Raw genomic sequence first — 13,955 nt, 5'->3', positions numbered from 1 at the left:
AGCCATTGTAGATGTTATGTAATATGTAACAGACATCACATCCATGAATTCATTTCTTGAAGTAGCAAACTTTGTTAAGAATATATAGATTCGCATGTTTTGATTTCAGAATCCTACTAATGCTTTAAATGATTTTTAGCAAATTTTATTCAATTTCAATATAACTTATACTACAAGTATTCAGGGTCATCTTGGTTGCAAGTTCCTATAGGCGAGAAGAAGCATTGATTTGCTCCTTCACACTACTTTACTGATTATAAGCAAAGTTTAAACTAAGAAATCATAAATATAAGGAAATATAAAATATAAAATGACATCTTTTGACCGGAAACCGGGTGACAAACCAAAAAGGTTGGACTCGTTGAACCAGGTGGGTTGGCCCAGCTCTCATTAATAGGGCGAAAGAATGTAAATTTTGCATGAGGTGCATGTTGAACCAGAGGGGTCAAATATCACAGCATTTAGGAGCAGTCGAGCAGATAAGATGCATCCAAAGGGTTCAAATATCAAAACAATAGCAACCTGCTATTGCCTACCAAGCAAATTAAAGCACCCATAATGAGTATACTTCCCTAACACAAAGTGAGTGTACTTGCAGGTTGGACCTCTAACACCCGCCCCGTCCGCCACCAATATTACCAAGTCCACGATGAAAGCCTCTACCACCAACAGATTGATGATATCTATGTGATTAATGTAGCACTAGGGCAAACTTATCCATGCTACATTTGTGAGTATGCCACAAATCATCTTAAGACGAACTATGTCTCAAAAATGAACTAGGTACATGGGAGTAAAATGCACAGATGAAAGAATTTAGACTCCTCTAGTCCTATGATCTAAGATTTCAAAATATCAGATTTAGTTTTCAGACCATCCCAAAAAACTTGAGTGGCACACTAGTACCTACCTACCTCCTTTGTTTCTGCATCTCTTTAAGATGAAGCCGTTTAAGTGGTGTGCATGGCGTATTTACATCCCTTGTATCTTTTCATTCTTAATATATTAAAATGGCTGATCTGGAGCAGCAACTAACTCCAGGATTGTCAAAATCTTCTCCCTTTCCTCTTCATTTTTCTTTGTTTCTCCAGCTCTCCCTCTTCTCCTCCTCTAACCCTATGTTCTGTATATTTCTTTATCAAGTATTCAGCTTATTTCTGATTTGTGACATGGTATCAGAGCAGCAAACACATTCGAATTTAGAGATGTAGTTGTTGGTTACCCCCTTCTGATCCTTCCCGAATGAGGGATCATTTGGTTTAAGGGTCGTTCAACCCTTTATTTCTGTTGCACAGTCATGTTCATAATTTATTGGATGCTTGGTTGTTTTCTATTCACAATGTGAAAGGGTCCCTCTTTTTTCATCATAGACCCTACGATTGCTGGTTGGGATATGCCCCTGTTTTGTCGAAGTCATTGCTGTGTTCTGAAAGACTTGGGCACCCTTATTCATGTGTGCAATTACTCCCAGAGTGCTGAAATTGCTGCTTTGTGATAATGGATGTTGTTTATGACTCCTTTTCTGTTAACTGCCATTCTGTGGTAGTGGCTACCTCCTCAAAACTCTGCGTTGCTTCCTTTCAGCCTTCAGTTCATCGCAGCCTTCTCATCTGTTTTTGTAGTATGATTTTACATGGAAGACGTGGAATATGCTTTTTGGTTTATTTGGAGAAAGTTGGGTTTGTCCGGTAAAGGTGGCAGATTTGTTGGCCATTTTTTTCCGTTTTGGTAAAAACAAACATGCAGTTGCATTATGGAGATGTGTGACTAGCAATACTATCGGAATTACGGCTGGAACATAATGTGTGTATATTTTCTGGGGAAAAAGTAGAACAAATCTTTGTTATGGGACAAGATTCATTATGTAGCATCGTTTAGGTGTGCTGGTCCTCATTGCTTTAATGGAGTGTCTCTGTCATCCAACGGGATTGGCTTTCTTTTGTTCATTTTTTTTTTTTTTCCTTTTTCTTTCTCTCATTTTTTTTTAATTACATATTTTTTAGGGGGATTTGTAATTTTAGTGTTTGTATATTCTTCCTTATCTAATGAAATCATCTTCTTCTTTTGTTATCAAATAAATAAATTTAATCGAAACTATGCTGAGAATCAAAGGTCTACTACTCAATTTTAAACATTTGGGAATGGTGCTCTCATTACTTGGTGTAGTAAAAAGGGCATACCACACCAAGTCCCAATGCTGCTCAAGCACAATACCGAGCTATAAGTCATACTGTCATGGGCTTGTGTGGTTGGAAGTCCCTTACCAAAGATGGCTTTCTTTACAATGAAGCCCCATAGGCATGTTTTGTGATAATCAAGCCACCACATCAACTAATGTTTCATGAAAGAGCAAAGCACATTGAAGTTGATTGTCATTTTATGACGGATGCTGCGTTGAAGAATATCATGAGGACTCCATTTATAAGACATGTAGATCAGTTAGGAGATGATGTCTTCACAAAGGGTCGTGTGTATGGGAGTACTAGAAATTTAGAAAGGAATATATGATTTTGGTAACTAGTTGGAACTTATGAGGGTATTAATGTCCACCATATGAGGGTATAATGTCCATCTTATAATTTTGTTGTTAACAACCCAAAAGCCCCTAGAGCTGTTCCCTCGCTTTCTCCTTCTCTTTTTCTTCTTCCCTCCTCTACTTCTTCTCCTCTTCATTTTTTACGTTAAATATAAACTCGTGGCATGCTCTAATCACATGATACTACTAATACTTTTTTATATTTTTTATTAATCTAGTTTTGATGCCGTTTAAGTTTTTTATTTATTCCATAAATGTAACTACATTCAAATTTAAACAATTAATACCAGTAAAACTAGTTCATTTATACGAATTTATAAATATTCAATTGTCAAAATATTCTTCAAAATTAAATTAAAAAACAGAAATACAAGGTACATGATAATTGTATTATTGGCCAAAAAAAAACCATAAACTATCAAACTAATAAAACAATAAAAATATAAATCACTGATAAAAATAATGACTGAGCAAAAATCCAATAGCATTATATTTTTCTGGTCCTAGCCATCGTTGCAGCCTTCAAAATCTATATAAAAAGCCTTAATTGACACTTACAATGTTTTTCCGCAAATAACAACGTCTTCAGAAACATCTGATATATCCATCAAAGAAGAGCCATGTAGCTTATTCTTTGTTCTGTACCAAATATATACCCCAGCACCTTCCTGACCACCAAAGTAAGTTTTCGTAGGAACCACCTCCTTGTCCTCACAGCAATCCGGAATAAGAAGTTCTACCCCAATAGGATCCGCTGCTCCAAGAAAGTTATATAGATATTTAAGGACATTACTTAAGAAAAACAAGAATAAAAACAACAGTTTTCATGATATTCATCATATTCTGCATGAGGAACACAAAACAAAAATGCCTAATCAGGAATCAACATAAATGTCCCAAACAGAATCATCTTTCAATTGCAAGTCTCATGCGCATAGGATTTTTTTCATGCAGATACAATCATTTGGTTTATTATTTTGAAGCTTTTATTGCTTTCCAACGTAACAACTTCAGAGGGAAAAGTTCCATAAATTAACCTACACAAAAGTTCATGACGCTTGTGAAAAAGAGTGCACTCTGATCGAACATATCGATTTCTATAATAAATTAAACCAATGTTTAAGAAACTTAATAGAATTTCAGTGCCATTATCTCAACTCTTTTTTATGTCTACATGTCGATAGAGATTTTGACTGGACATATTTTTCATGCTTGCAATTTCCTAAGATTTAGAAGAATAGCCTAAACTTTCTCACTTATGGTGCAGCATAAGCCTAATCTTGCTAATTTCGGGCTCCAATTCCCTGTTTTAGCAGTTTTGGGTCCCTTTTGTGAGAATAGTAGGGTATCATGGCCTATTCTAAGTTTTCCTCACTTAGAATAGGGTAAGCTTGTATCCAAGCAACCCTTTAGGACAAACTGGGAAGCCACCTTGTTTTGTAAGGGTATGCTAAGAAATAGAAGCACTAGGGCAAAACTCTATCCTTAGTTCTCTAAAAAATGGCTGAGGGTTGCACTTGAAAAGGAGAAGGGAGAGGACCAACATTTTAGGCACAAAAAAATTGGAAGAGAGAAAAAAGGTCTAGGAGAAGGAAGCTAGTGTAAAGAAAAAGCTTAGGAGGTTTTGCTTCTCGCATATACATATTGCAAGATATTTTCATGTTCCTTCTTCCACTCTTTGACTTGTGTTTCACTGATGTACTATTTGATGCTCGCTTTGATGATTCATGGATATGGTTTCATGTGTTTTTTTCTTACTGCATTAAAAGTACTTTTGAATCAACCACCCTAGTTCATAGTCCTTCTCATCAAAAATCATGATTTTTCATTGAAACATTTCGGGTTGAGGTTTCTTACTCCTTGTTTTTCTTGTTGATTTCACATTAGATCACCTATGCTTTTTTAAAGAAGTAGAACCCAGGAATCGTAATTTTAGAGAAGTAAGAGAAAGAAGGAGAAAGAAGTGAGGGAGAAGGGAAGAGATCAACCAGAAGTAACGGTGGCCAGAGGACCCAGGTGCTGCCACATACTACAGCAGCCATAGCTACCACAGCAGCACCTGCATGGTGGCTGCACTGTCCACACAAGGAGAATCCGAGAGAGAGAGAGAGAGAGTAAACTTGGAGAGAAAAGAGAGAGAAAGAAAAGTGAGGAGAAAGAGAGAGAGGGAGGAAGAAGGTAAGAGAAGAATAGGAAAGAGAAAGGGGGGAGTGGATTTCATCAGATTTGATTGGGTTGGCCGGAAACCTCCATGGTGCTGGTTGAAGTTGGCAAGATGGTAATCGTCTCCTTAGCTAGGCAAGGAAGCTATGGATACTTCGGGTTGTGTTTGGGGATATTATGCGTAGAAAGGGAAGGGAGACAGGCCAGGCAGCAGGAGCTTCCCAGAACATGAAAGTTCCTTGCTCTTCCCCTTGGACTGGTTCAACAGAAAGAGAGAGAACAGAAGGGAAAAACAGTCACAGCAGAGCCACTGTAGCTAGCCCAAGCTTCTGGACCAGGCCCAGGATCGCACAGCATCCGTGGGTGGCTGCAAAAGCCGCAAACTGCTCAAGAAGGAGGCAAAAGTAAGAGGACGCTTGCAGAAGTTTTCTGACAACCACAGGGCTACCGGCAATGTCAATCAGCAATCAGTGGGAACAGCAGAAGGGGCAAGGAGAGAGAAGCCACCAAGAGCAAAGCAATGTGAAAACCCTCAATTCTCCCATTGTACGAGGAGCCTTAACAATGTCAGTGAAAGAGATATCGTCTCGATGAAAATGAAACTTCGAACCCTAACCTAGAGCTTCAAGCAGCGCACAGGTAGCACATGTGATATATCCCCAAGTAGATTAAAAGATTCATCTTGTTCCCGAAATCATCCAATAACGGTTATCACAAATAAACTCGTTGGCAGCATCTCTTTCATCATCCTATACATCCCCCATTGCTTTTTCTCCTTACCCTTGTTAACCTTTTTGCCTATATTTACCCTTCTGAACAATCAGAGACTCCACAATACACAAACTCCCCTCAACAATTCTTAAAGATTTTGTCATCATCCCAGGATTATACCATCTTTCTTCAAATTTTTCTTTCCCCCACTCTGCTTAATCTCCATTATGAGAATAAACCTTGTTGCACCTAGCCTTATCAGAACAAATTTCCTTCCCACCACACCTTGGTTCCCCAACCTAAGTCACACTGCACATCATACCCACAAACTCCTTGATTCTTAGCTAGTCTCCTCCTTAATATGAGTCAAGAAGGATGCTTGCTGGGAAAAATCTCATCATGCCGGTATTCCTCACCTACTGAGGACGTGAAACATCAACCAAATGCCCATATTTTCCCAAATCAATTATGTAATTTACAGGAGCATTACCAGTTGCATGTCAAGAGGCTGCTACTGACCTCTCCTTTTCCAATTGCAGAACAAGTCTAGCAGGGTTACATGAATTTCCACTTCTCTTTGAGCGTAGATGTAAGTATGGCCATTTCCACTCTTTACGAAACCAGACAGCTATGCTACCATGAACCCCCAACACATAAATTGTACCCTCCTTTAACTTGGAGGAACCAAATTCAGGCCCAAAGCCTTAAAGCAAAGGTTTATTTGGCTTATTGGCCGAATTACTGACATAGGCGATGTGCTTTGTCTACTTTGGACATAAAGCCAGATTAAAAAGTGATAGTCTAGTTAAAGCATCAGTCTTCCCATTAATCTTTACTGAATCTAACCCGATATTACCCAACAACTAGACCAGATGCAAAGAAATATTAATATTTAATAATAACCGGCCTAATCTACTCCAAGCCCACACCATTTCATTTGGACTCACAAGCCTCAACCCTTGCTGTCTCACAAACTCTAGCTGCTCTGGAGTTTGCTCGATTATCATCCACCACCACTTCTTCTAAAGGAAAGAATACAATTCCACAGGCCCCCAGGGCGTAGCTCAGGTGGTTGAGCGAACTACGGGTGTGCCTCTCACGAGGTCAGCAATGAGCCTCCCGCGTTCGATTCAGCCCCTGGGCTCCTGGTTTACCCTCCTCGTGGTGATGTGGGGCCGGATCCACGGGGCGTGGGATTAGTCACTGGCCGGTGCGACGGACCGTAAAACGGACGTCGTTGACGGTAGGCGGATACCCGGATGTACCCAAAAAAAAAAAAAGAATACAATTCCACAGATACTGCACTACCTCCTAGCCTCTGGCTTTGAACTTTCCACAATCACATCCTTCAAAGCCTAGCAATCATTAGTTCTAAAAATTGCTAACCTTCTTTGCATCTGCCTCCGACACCAAAACCTCAATATATCTTTGCCAACTCTCCCCGTTCCAGCCCCTGAGTATAAAAATGGAATTACCCTTGCCATTTGAATGCAACATCAGTTCCAAGAAACTAACTTTATGACTCAACTTAATTGCCATACAATACAGGATTTTACCAAACTTCTAATATCGAATGAACCGCTAGAATCTTTAGAAGACCACGGAAAAGCATATGCACACCCATCGTGCAGCCAATACCGTGATCCTAATCCACCTGCTCCTATTTTGAGATTTTTCCTCTAATTGACCAAAACTCCCTTCACCAATATTTTGCAAACCCAGATTGAGAGTCTTAATTTCAATCCCTATGGACTTGATAGAGTTCTCCTCCATATCTAACTTTGATAATATCAATGGAAAAGAAAAGAAAATAAAAATATGAGCAAGAGAGCAAGAGCAAGAGGCATGGTGCTTCTTCAACTTCAATCCATTATATGACCATAAACTTTTTATCCCTAACCTTAACAAAGTTATTATTCATACCAGCATATTGTTGCCCTACACCATCAATTATACCTTGAATATCATCTACATAAACTTCCTAGTCCCTAATAAAACCACCAGCCCAATCGAAAGCTACCAATGGATGCTTATTGGCTAGTCTCTCATCACTACAACAATCCTCTCCCTCCAAATACACATAAACATCTGCCAAATTCCCAGAAATGCCTGCTGAGCTTGTTTTTGCTATATCCTACCCTTCAAGACCCACTAGAACATTATCTCTCACCAGCGATGTGGATGCAGCCCACTTCTCTTTCTCCAACAATGATGCAAGCCAACTATTTTTTGGCCCAGCACCTCAAATTAGTGATTTATTTGTGTTTTAGGCCTGATTGCCAACAGAAAAAGTGAGCAAGGTCTGAAATGTATATTGGGTCAGATTTCGAGGCAATGACCAGACTAAAAAAACAGACTGCCATTAAGATTAACCAAATCTAGCAGTACCTTGCCCAGAATCTGCCCCAAGTGCCCATACCTGTCCCCTTGGATTCCCAGGCCCCAAAGCTCTTCATTTCACACACACTAGCAACCTTGAAGCTCTCTGCCAGTGCCACATCTTCCAAAGATCCCAGCACACCTTCCCAAGTGACACAAAGGTTCACACCCAATAGATTTTTGGCATTGAACCTCCCACCATCACATCCTGGAAACTCCATCCATCTTTAGAACCTGAAGGTTTATTCCTGATCTTACTCTGGAACACTGGAACAACATGTTGCAAAGCTATAACACTGAAACTCCAATAATTTTTTGTCCCTAACTTTATTCTGAGATCTTTGTGAACACCTATAAAAAGTTGTTTCCAAGGTTGGACTCACTGAGGTTAGTGTATCACTTAGCAAACTGCTTATCCAGCTTTATTTTGCGTGTGCATTATTTTTTTGATAATAAAAGAAGATATATTAAGAAAGAGAATGTACAATCATAGGGAGGAATGAGGATACTAAATCCCCAAAAAGAAAAGGAAAAAACAAAAGCAAAAACATAAAAAAAGAGAAAAATAAAATAAAAAATAAAAATAAAAAATAATAACTGCTTCAATCAGCCAAGAAAACCCCTCTTTAATCCCTTTCCACCACAGTTCACCGAACATTTCAAATTAACTAATTCCCGTCGACTCTTCTTCACCTTAAATTTTCCACCATCAAGCCTAACTTACTTTCCTCTTTGACCAGACAACATGAGGTCCAAGTCATCCAACAAACTCGAGTTTCAAGGTCCTCAGAAATTTCTTGAACTGGAATATGCAAAATTCCAACCTTCACCTTATGTTCTTCTTTTGGACCCTCATCTTCAAAAATATTAATTCCATCTAAGCCTTCTAAAGGAAGATGTGGCACGTAAAATAAGTCCCCAAAGTGATCAGTAGAAGAATCCAAAGAATAACAATGTTGATCCTGAATTTGATCCGAAAGTAAGCCCAGGTGCAATCAAGATCACCACTGTCTGCACTATTGCCACCCGAAAAATCCCCCAATCTCTTACTATCATTGCTGGTTCTAGCCCTCTCACCAATTGGCCCCTCCACTATACTTAACTCACCTTTTGAATCTCCCTTAAGAACTTTTTTTGTGGTTTTACTAGATGATTCTCGAATTTCTTCAAGATGTTTCCTCAATTCAAAACCCTTCTGCACTTCATTATGCCGAACCTAAACATTTTGATCTATCTGATTATCTGAATTAGCTGTCCTGCCATCTGACATTCCTTCAGAGCCCACTATAAAATCTTGAATTTCATTCTCACAATAATTAAAATTCTCAGATGAATCTCCCCCAATTACATTCTCAGAACCCTGCCCACAAGCATACTTCTTCTGAACAGGAAAATAATTACCATCAATAACATTAATTGAATCTTTAGAGACCAACCTTTCAATTCCCATCTCCTTCTCTTTTCTGTTATCGGAACAATTACTCCTCTCCTCTTGATCACCATGGGTCTGATTTGATGTTGGCCAATTCACTGATGCGGCCGCAGCTTGCTTCTGCTCCGGAAGAAGCTGAAGTCCTTCCGCCTCAAAGGATTTAAAAGAACTATGCATTGCATTCAGATTGGCAACCTGACTTTCATCTGGACTATTAACGCCATTAGGAATAAGCCTCTGAGCCAGCCCCATTTAGTTGGTCCAACTGAGGCTTAACCAGATTGCTTACTTTCTCATTAAACAAGCTTATAGAAGGATCAAAATTCTGATTTTGGGGGGCCTCCTTAACTGAAAGGCCTATCCTCTAATTTAAAAGGTCTATGTTGCTGTCAAACAGCCGGCCCAGGTCTAGCATTATAATCAAAGACCCAGGCCCAACCCATCCAATCTTCATTACTCCTTCATCCAAGCAGGAAGCCCTAGCTGCCTCTGGACACAGCCCCTCAGTCGGAATCCTTCTCGGAGTACTCAGCCCCTCAGCCACCACTGTACTCAGCCCCTCTTGCATCTTCCCCCCACAGTGTACACAAACCACCTCCGGCTTACCCTTAGAATTCGAACAAGCAACAACATCAACTCTATTACCTGAAAATACCTGAGTCCATGAAAGATTATTATTACTCCTGACACCATTAGTGACAGGATGAAGAGAGTTTACCAGAACACTGACTTCTTCCCCAAAACAAAGTCATCCATCACCTTTGGACCCTTAAGGAACAAATATAGAGTATCTCTTGCCTCTCCAGCCATGCCCTAATTCCAATAACTTACCTGCCATCGTCGCATGTAGCACCATCCAGTGCTCAGCGAAACCAACCCAAGATCTTCATACCCTTGCTTGACCTTCCATCAAGAGACAAAAAACCCTGCAAGAACCATGTTGCAGCAACCAATGAAAGTCTTACCCATCGATTGCGTAACCAATTCTTCTCAAGAATGAAAAGAGCTACCACCTTAACCACTTTATCCAATCTCAGATCGAAGGTCCCTTCAATCTGGACTGAACAAACCCCCATCATTGAAACCTACCAGCACCATGACAGAACACAATATCGATATGAGAGATAAGAAGATTTTTCTATGTCAGAGAAAGCCATCACAAAATAGCATCAACTTCAGAGCACTGCTAGGCCAGCATCGAAGCAGTGCCGGCTACATTCGAAACCCTAGGGCTCCCCTTCTCCCTAAGTACCAGGTTAGTTGTGACGAAAGATGATTATAATAAGGTCAAATACTCAAATTTATTAACCAAAGTTAAGCTTCACATACTTGAAACCAAGGCCTTAAATTTCGATTTGACTCAACTTTTGAAGCTCCAAAAGTATGGAAATTTCGAATTAGATTCGTAAAAATAACATGAATTAGTAGTAAAGCATGGAATTCTTTGTGGAACTTTAGAAATGGTTAACAAACCTAATAAGTTTTAGGACTAATATATTACAAATTAAATACATCCATGTTTTGTATGAGATGGAAAAGTTGTAAAATATTATGTGTACCAAACATATTTGTAAGATAATATTCAGTTATAAATAAAATTCATAAATCATTTAATTATTATTTATTATACAAATAATGATAATTTAAACATTAATGGTTAAATAAAATGTAACAGTAAGTTTATTTTTTCATATAATTTCAAAAGCACTTGTAATAATCTTTTGTTTCGATAAAATAAATTAAGAAAGAAATTTCACTTCACTCTGAAATCTCTCATTTGAATTCCAACGAAATTTCATTGTATGGTTAAAATTTCAACAAGTTTTGCTAAAATTTCGAGATTTCAATAAATTTTGGATGATTCGTTGAGGTTTTGACAGGAATTATGCAAGATGGAATTCGACTGCCATTTCAATTTCGAGGGTGACAGAAATCAGAAATTTCGACAATTTCGGGGAAATTTAAGATCATGCTTTTTACTAGTTCCATACCCTTCTTGTATTCTCTTTTTCAAACCAAAACTTTTATGTGGAGGCTAGCTCCATGCAAACAAATTATGCTAACAAAAAAGTTTACTTTCCAGTCCATCCCTCATAGACATTTGTGTCTGACCTAGAGTGGCAGGACATTGAGCTTGTGTGTTTATATTATATTATTATTAAATATATAAGGGACCAATCTTGTCAATGGTAATTGTGCTTTCTTAGTCTCAAGTAACATTCTTAACGGGCATGAAGCACCTTCAACTAGTAACACATCATTCCAAAGCAGCACACATATTCATCAATGCTACACATGACTAGCTACATGACTAATTCCCCACTGCCAAGGAAGAAGAAGAAGGAGGAGGAGGAGGAGGAGGAAGAAGAAGGAGGAGGAGAAGAGCAAACAAATTATGATTACAAAAAAATTACCTTTCCAGTTCATCGTTCATAGACATTTGTGTCCGACCTAGAGTGGTGGGACCTTGAGCTTGTGTGTGTGTATATTATTTTTTTGTAAATATATATATATATATGGGACCAATCTTGTCAATGGTGATTCTGCTTTCTTAGTCTCAAGTAAAATTCTCAACAGGCATGTAGCACCTTCGACTAATAACACATCATTTGAAAGAAGAAGAAGAAATCAGCTCAAGTACTTGCATTTTTCCAGATATGCGGCTATTTGCTGAGCACTCTATGCACTAGACATGGCTCAAAACAAAATGGAACAAAACAGATACAAGATTATACAAGTTGTCCTCATAGAATAATATGTACATTTAATTATTTTTAGAAAGATAAAAAATACCAACACGCCCACTGCCCAGTTGTTGACTACTTCGTGTGTTAGATTCTTTACAATGAAAGAACTAATTACCTGCAACAATCATGTCAGATACCACACTCCTACAACTTCCTTTCATTCCATCTTTTCGAATGGGTGTGTAAATGAGTTCAATACATCCTCCTACATCCTCAAGTGTCAAATCCAGAAACTCTGCCCAAAAACAGATTAGTAATTCAATTCTAAATTTAACTGGATAAACAGAAAGACTTCATCTACTAATTCAGTACCCCATACCGTCACTGCTCAGTTTCTCCTTCACACCGTTACTTTTTACTCTAAACCATTCATGGAAACAATTCCCTCTCTCCCTGAATCACAAACAATAACTTCAATTTCACAAATAACGGTCAAAACAAGACAGGAGAGCAAACCAGATTCAAATACAGTTTCAACAACAGCCTCACCCCCCACTGTAAGATACTATAAAACTCAAGCGTTGTCCCTCTATCATTGATCCGTGAAATTCAAGAGATTGACAAGTTGGAGGCCCTGCATCAAGAAAACATTTTCTAGGAATTGTGATATTACACATTACACATTTCTAGTGGGTACAAAATATAAGCTGAAACTTTTAGCAATTCCAAGCAATTAAATATATTAAATGACAATACTGCTAACTAAACCAGATGCTAATATGATTAAAAAAAAAAAGGAAGATAACTGAAACATGGAAAAGGAAACAAAAAATTATCAACCACAACTTTGAACTGACGGATGATAGTAAAGGAGGTTTCACCTTGCAGTTGCATTGAATTTTGAGTTCAAGTACAGTTCAGATTGCAGTAGCATGATTATGGGTATTTTTCACAGTGCAGTAACAGCAAAATTCATGGGCGATTTTTGGGTCATTTTAATTTTTCTGTAAGTTCTATTTAGGGGGAATTCAGTTATTATTTTGAATTATTTGTGCGCTTGTCTTTTATTATTTATTCAGTTATTTCAAATGCAAGTTTGCATATTGTTAGGGTAAAAGAAAGCAAGGATCTATATCAGCTATGTATTGCCCTTCTCTGCAAATTGCAACACATTGTGACCTCTCTGCTAGAAATTCATTACCTTCAAACCCTAAAAAGGTGTGAGGCTTTCTTCGGCAAAGGAGTATACTGTTCACATTAAATTTGAATCATGAATTGAAATCTTAATTTTGTGAACCGAGAACTGAAATCGAATTGAGTACTAAAATTCAGCACAAATTAAAAGAAATAGTTGTACGACATGTTTTTATCTAAAGAAAACAAAATACACTAAAAAATGAAATATATTGACGAATATCAACTGATCATTTTCCCAAATATGGAAAAATACACATTTATGCATGACTAAAAATTGCACTATTTATTAGAAAGATGAGAACGTAGAACTAGTTCACTTTTACACTTAACTGCTTGTAGCTTCCAAGTTAACCATTCTTGAAGAGAATCAAACAGATGAAGACTTTATGGGATTATCAAGTTCTTTAGAACAAGTCAACAACAACAACAACAACAAAACCAAGCCTTATTCCCACTAAGTGGGGTCGGCTATATGAATCATTTTCCGCCAATTTATGCGATCATGGACCATTTCTTTTGATAGATTCAAGGATATTAAATCCTTACTCACTATCTCCTCCCAAGTTATTTTAGGTCTACCCCTACCCCTTCTACTGCCCCCCACAGTAACTAAGTCACTCTTCCTCACAGGTGCACTATAAGGCCTACATTGTAAGTGTCCATACCATATGAGTCGTCCCTCCCTTATCTTATATTCTATAGGAGCTACACCTAACTTACCACGAATATGTTCATTCCTTAATTTATCTTTCAATGTTATACCACTCATCCATCTAAGCATCCTCATCTCGGCAACTTTTACTTTTTGGATATTATGTTTCTTCGTCGCCCAATATTCCGATCCATATAG

The 13,955-nt window shown here is 38.2% G+C and overlaps 1 protein-coding gene across 3 annotated transcripts in view; it reads right to left on the bottom strand.

Annotated features, from left to right (window-relative positions):
* LOC131160052 (187-kDa microtubule-associated protein AIR9) overlaps positions 1 to 13,955 on the bottom strand; it is a 135,197-nt gene that overhangs the window by 55,369 nt on the left and 65,873 nt on the right. For all 3 annotated transcript variants that reach the window (XM_058115356.1, XM_058115359.1, XM_058115360.1), the window contains exons 24-27: positions 12,458 to 12,542; positions 12,288 to 12,361; positions 12,084 to 12,203; positions 3,095 to 3,290 (exon numbers count right to left, since the gene is read on the bottom strand). In XM_058115356.1, coding sequence (XP_057971339.1) covers positions 3,095 to 3,290; positions 12,084 to 12,203; positions 12,288 to 12,361; positions 12,458 to 12,542 — 475 coding nt within the window. The remainder of the gene's footprint in view (positions 1 to 3,094; positions 3,291 to 12,083; positions 12,204 to 12,287; positions 12,362 to 12,457; positions 12,543 to 13,955) is intronic.

This window comes from Malania oleifera, chromosome 7, assembly GCF_029873635.1.
Source record: "Malania oleifera isolate guangnan ecotype guangnan chromosome 7, ASM2987363v1, whole genome shotgun sequence".
In the NCBI taxonomy this organism is placed as follows: Eukaryota; Viridiplantae; Streptophyta; class Magnoliopsida; order Santalales; family Ximeniaceae; genus Malania; species Malania oleifera.
The sequence above is the reverse complement of the archived record's forward strand: the minus strand, read 5'-3'. Positions and strand labels throughout refer to the sequence as shown.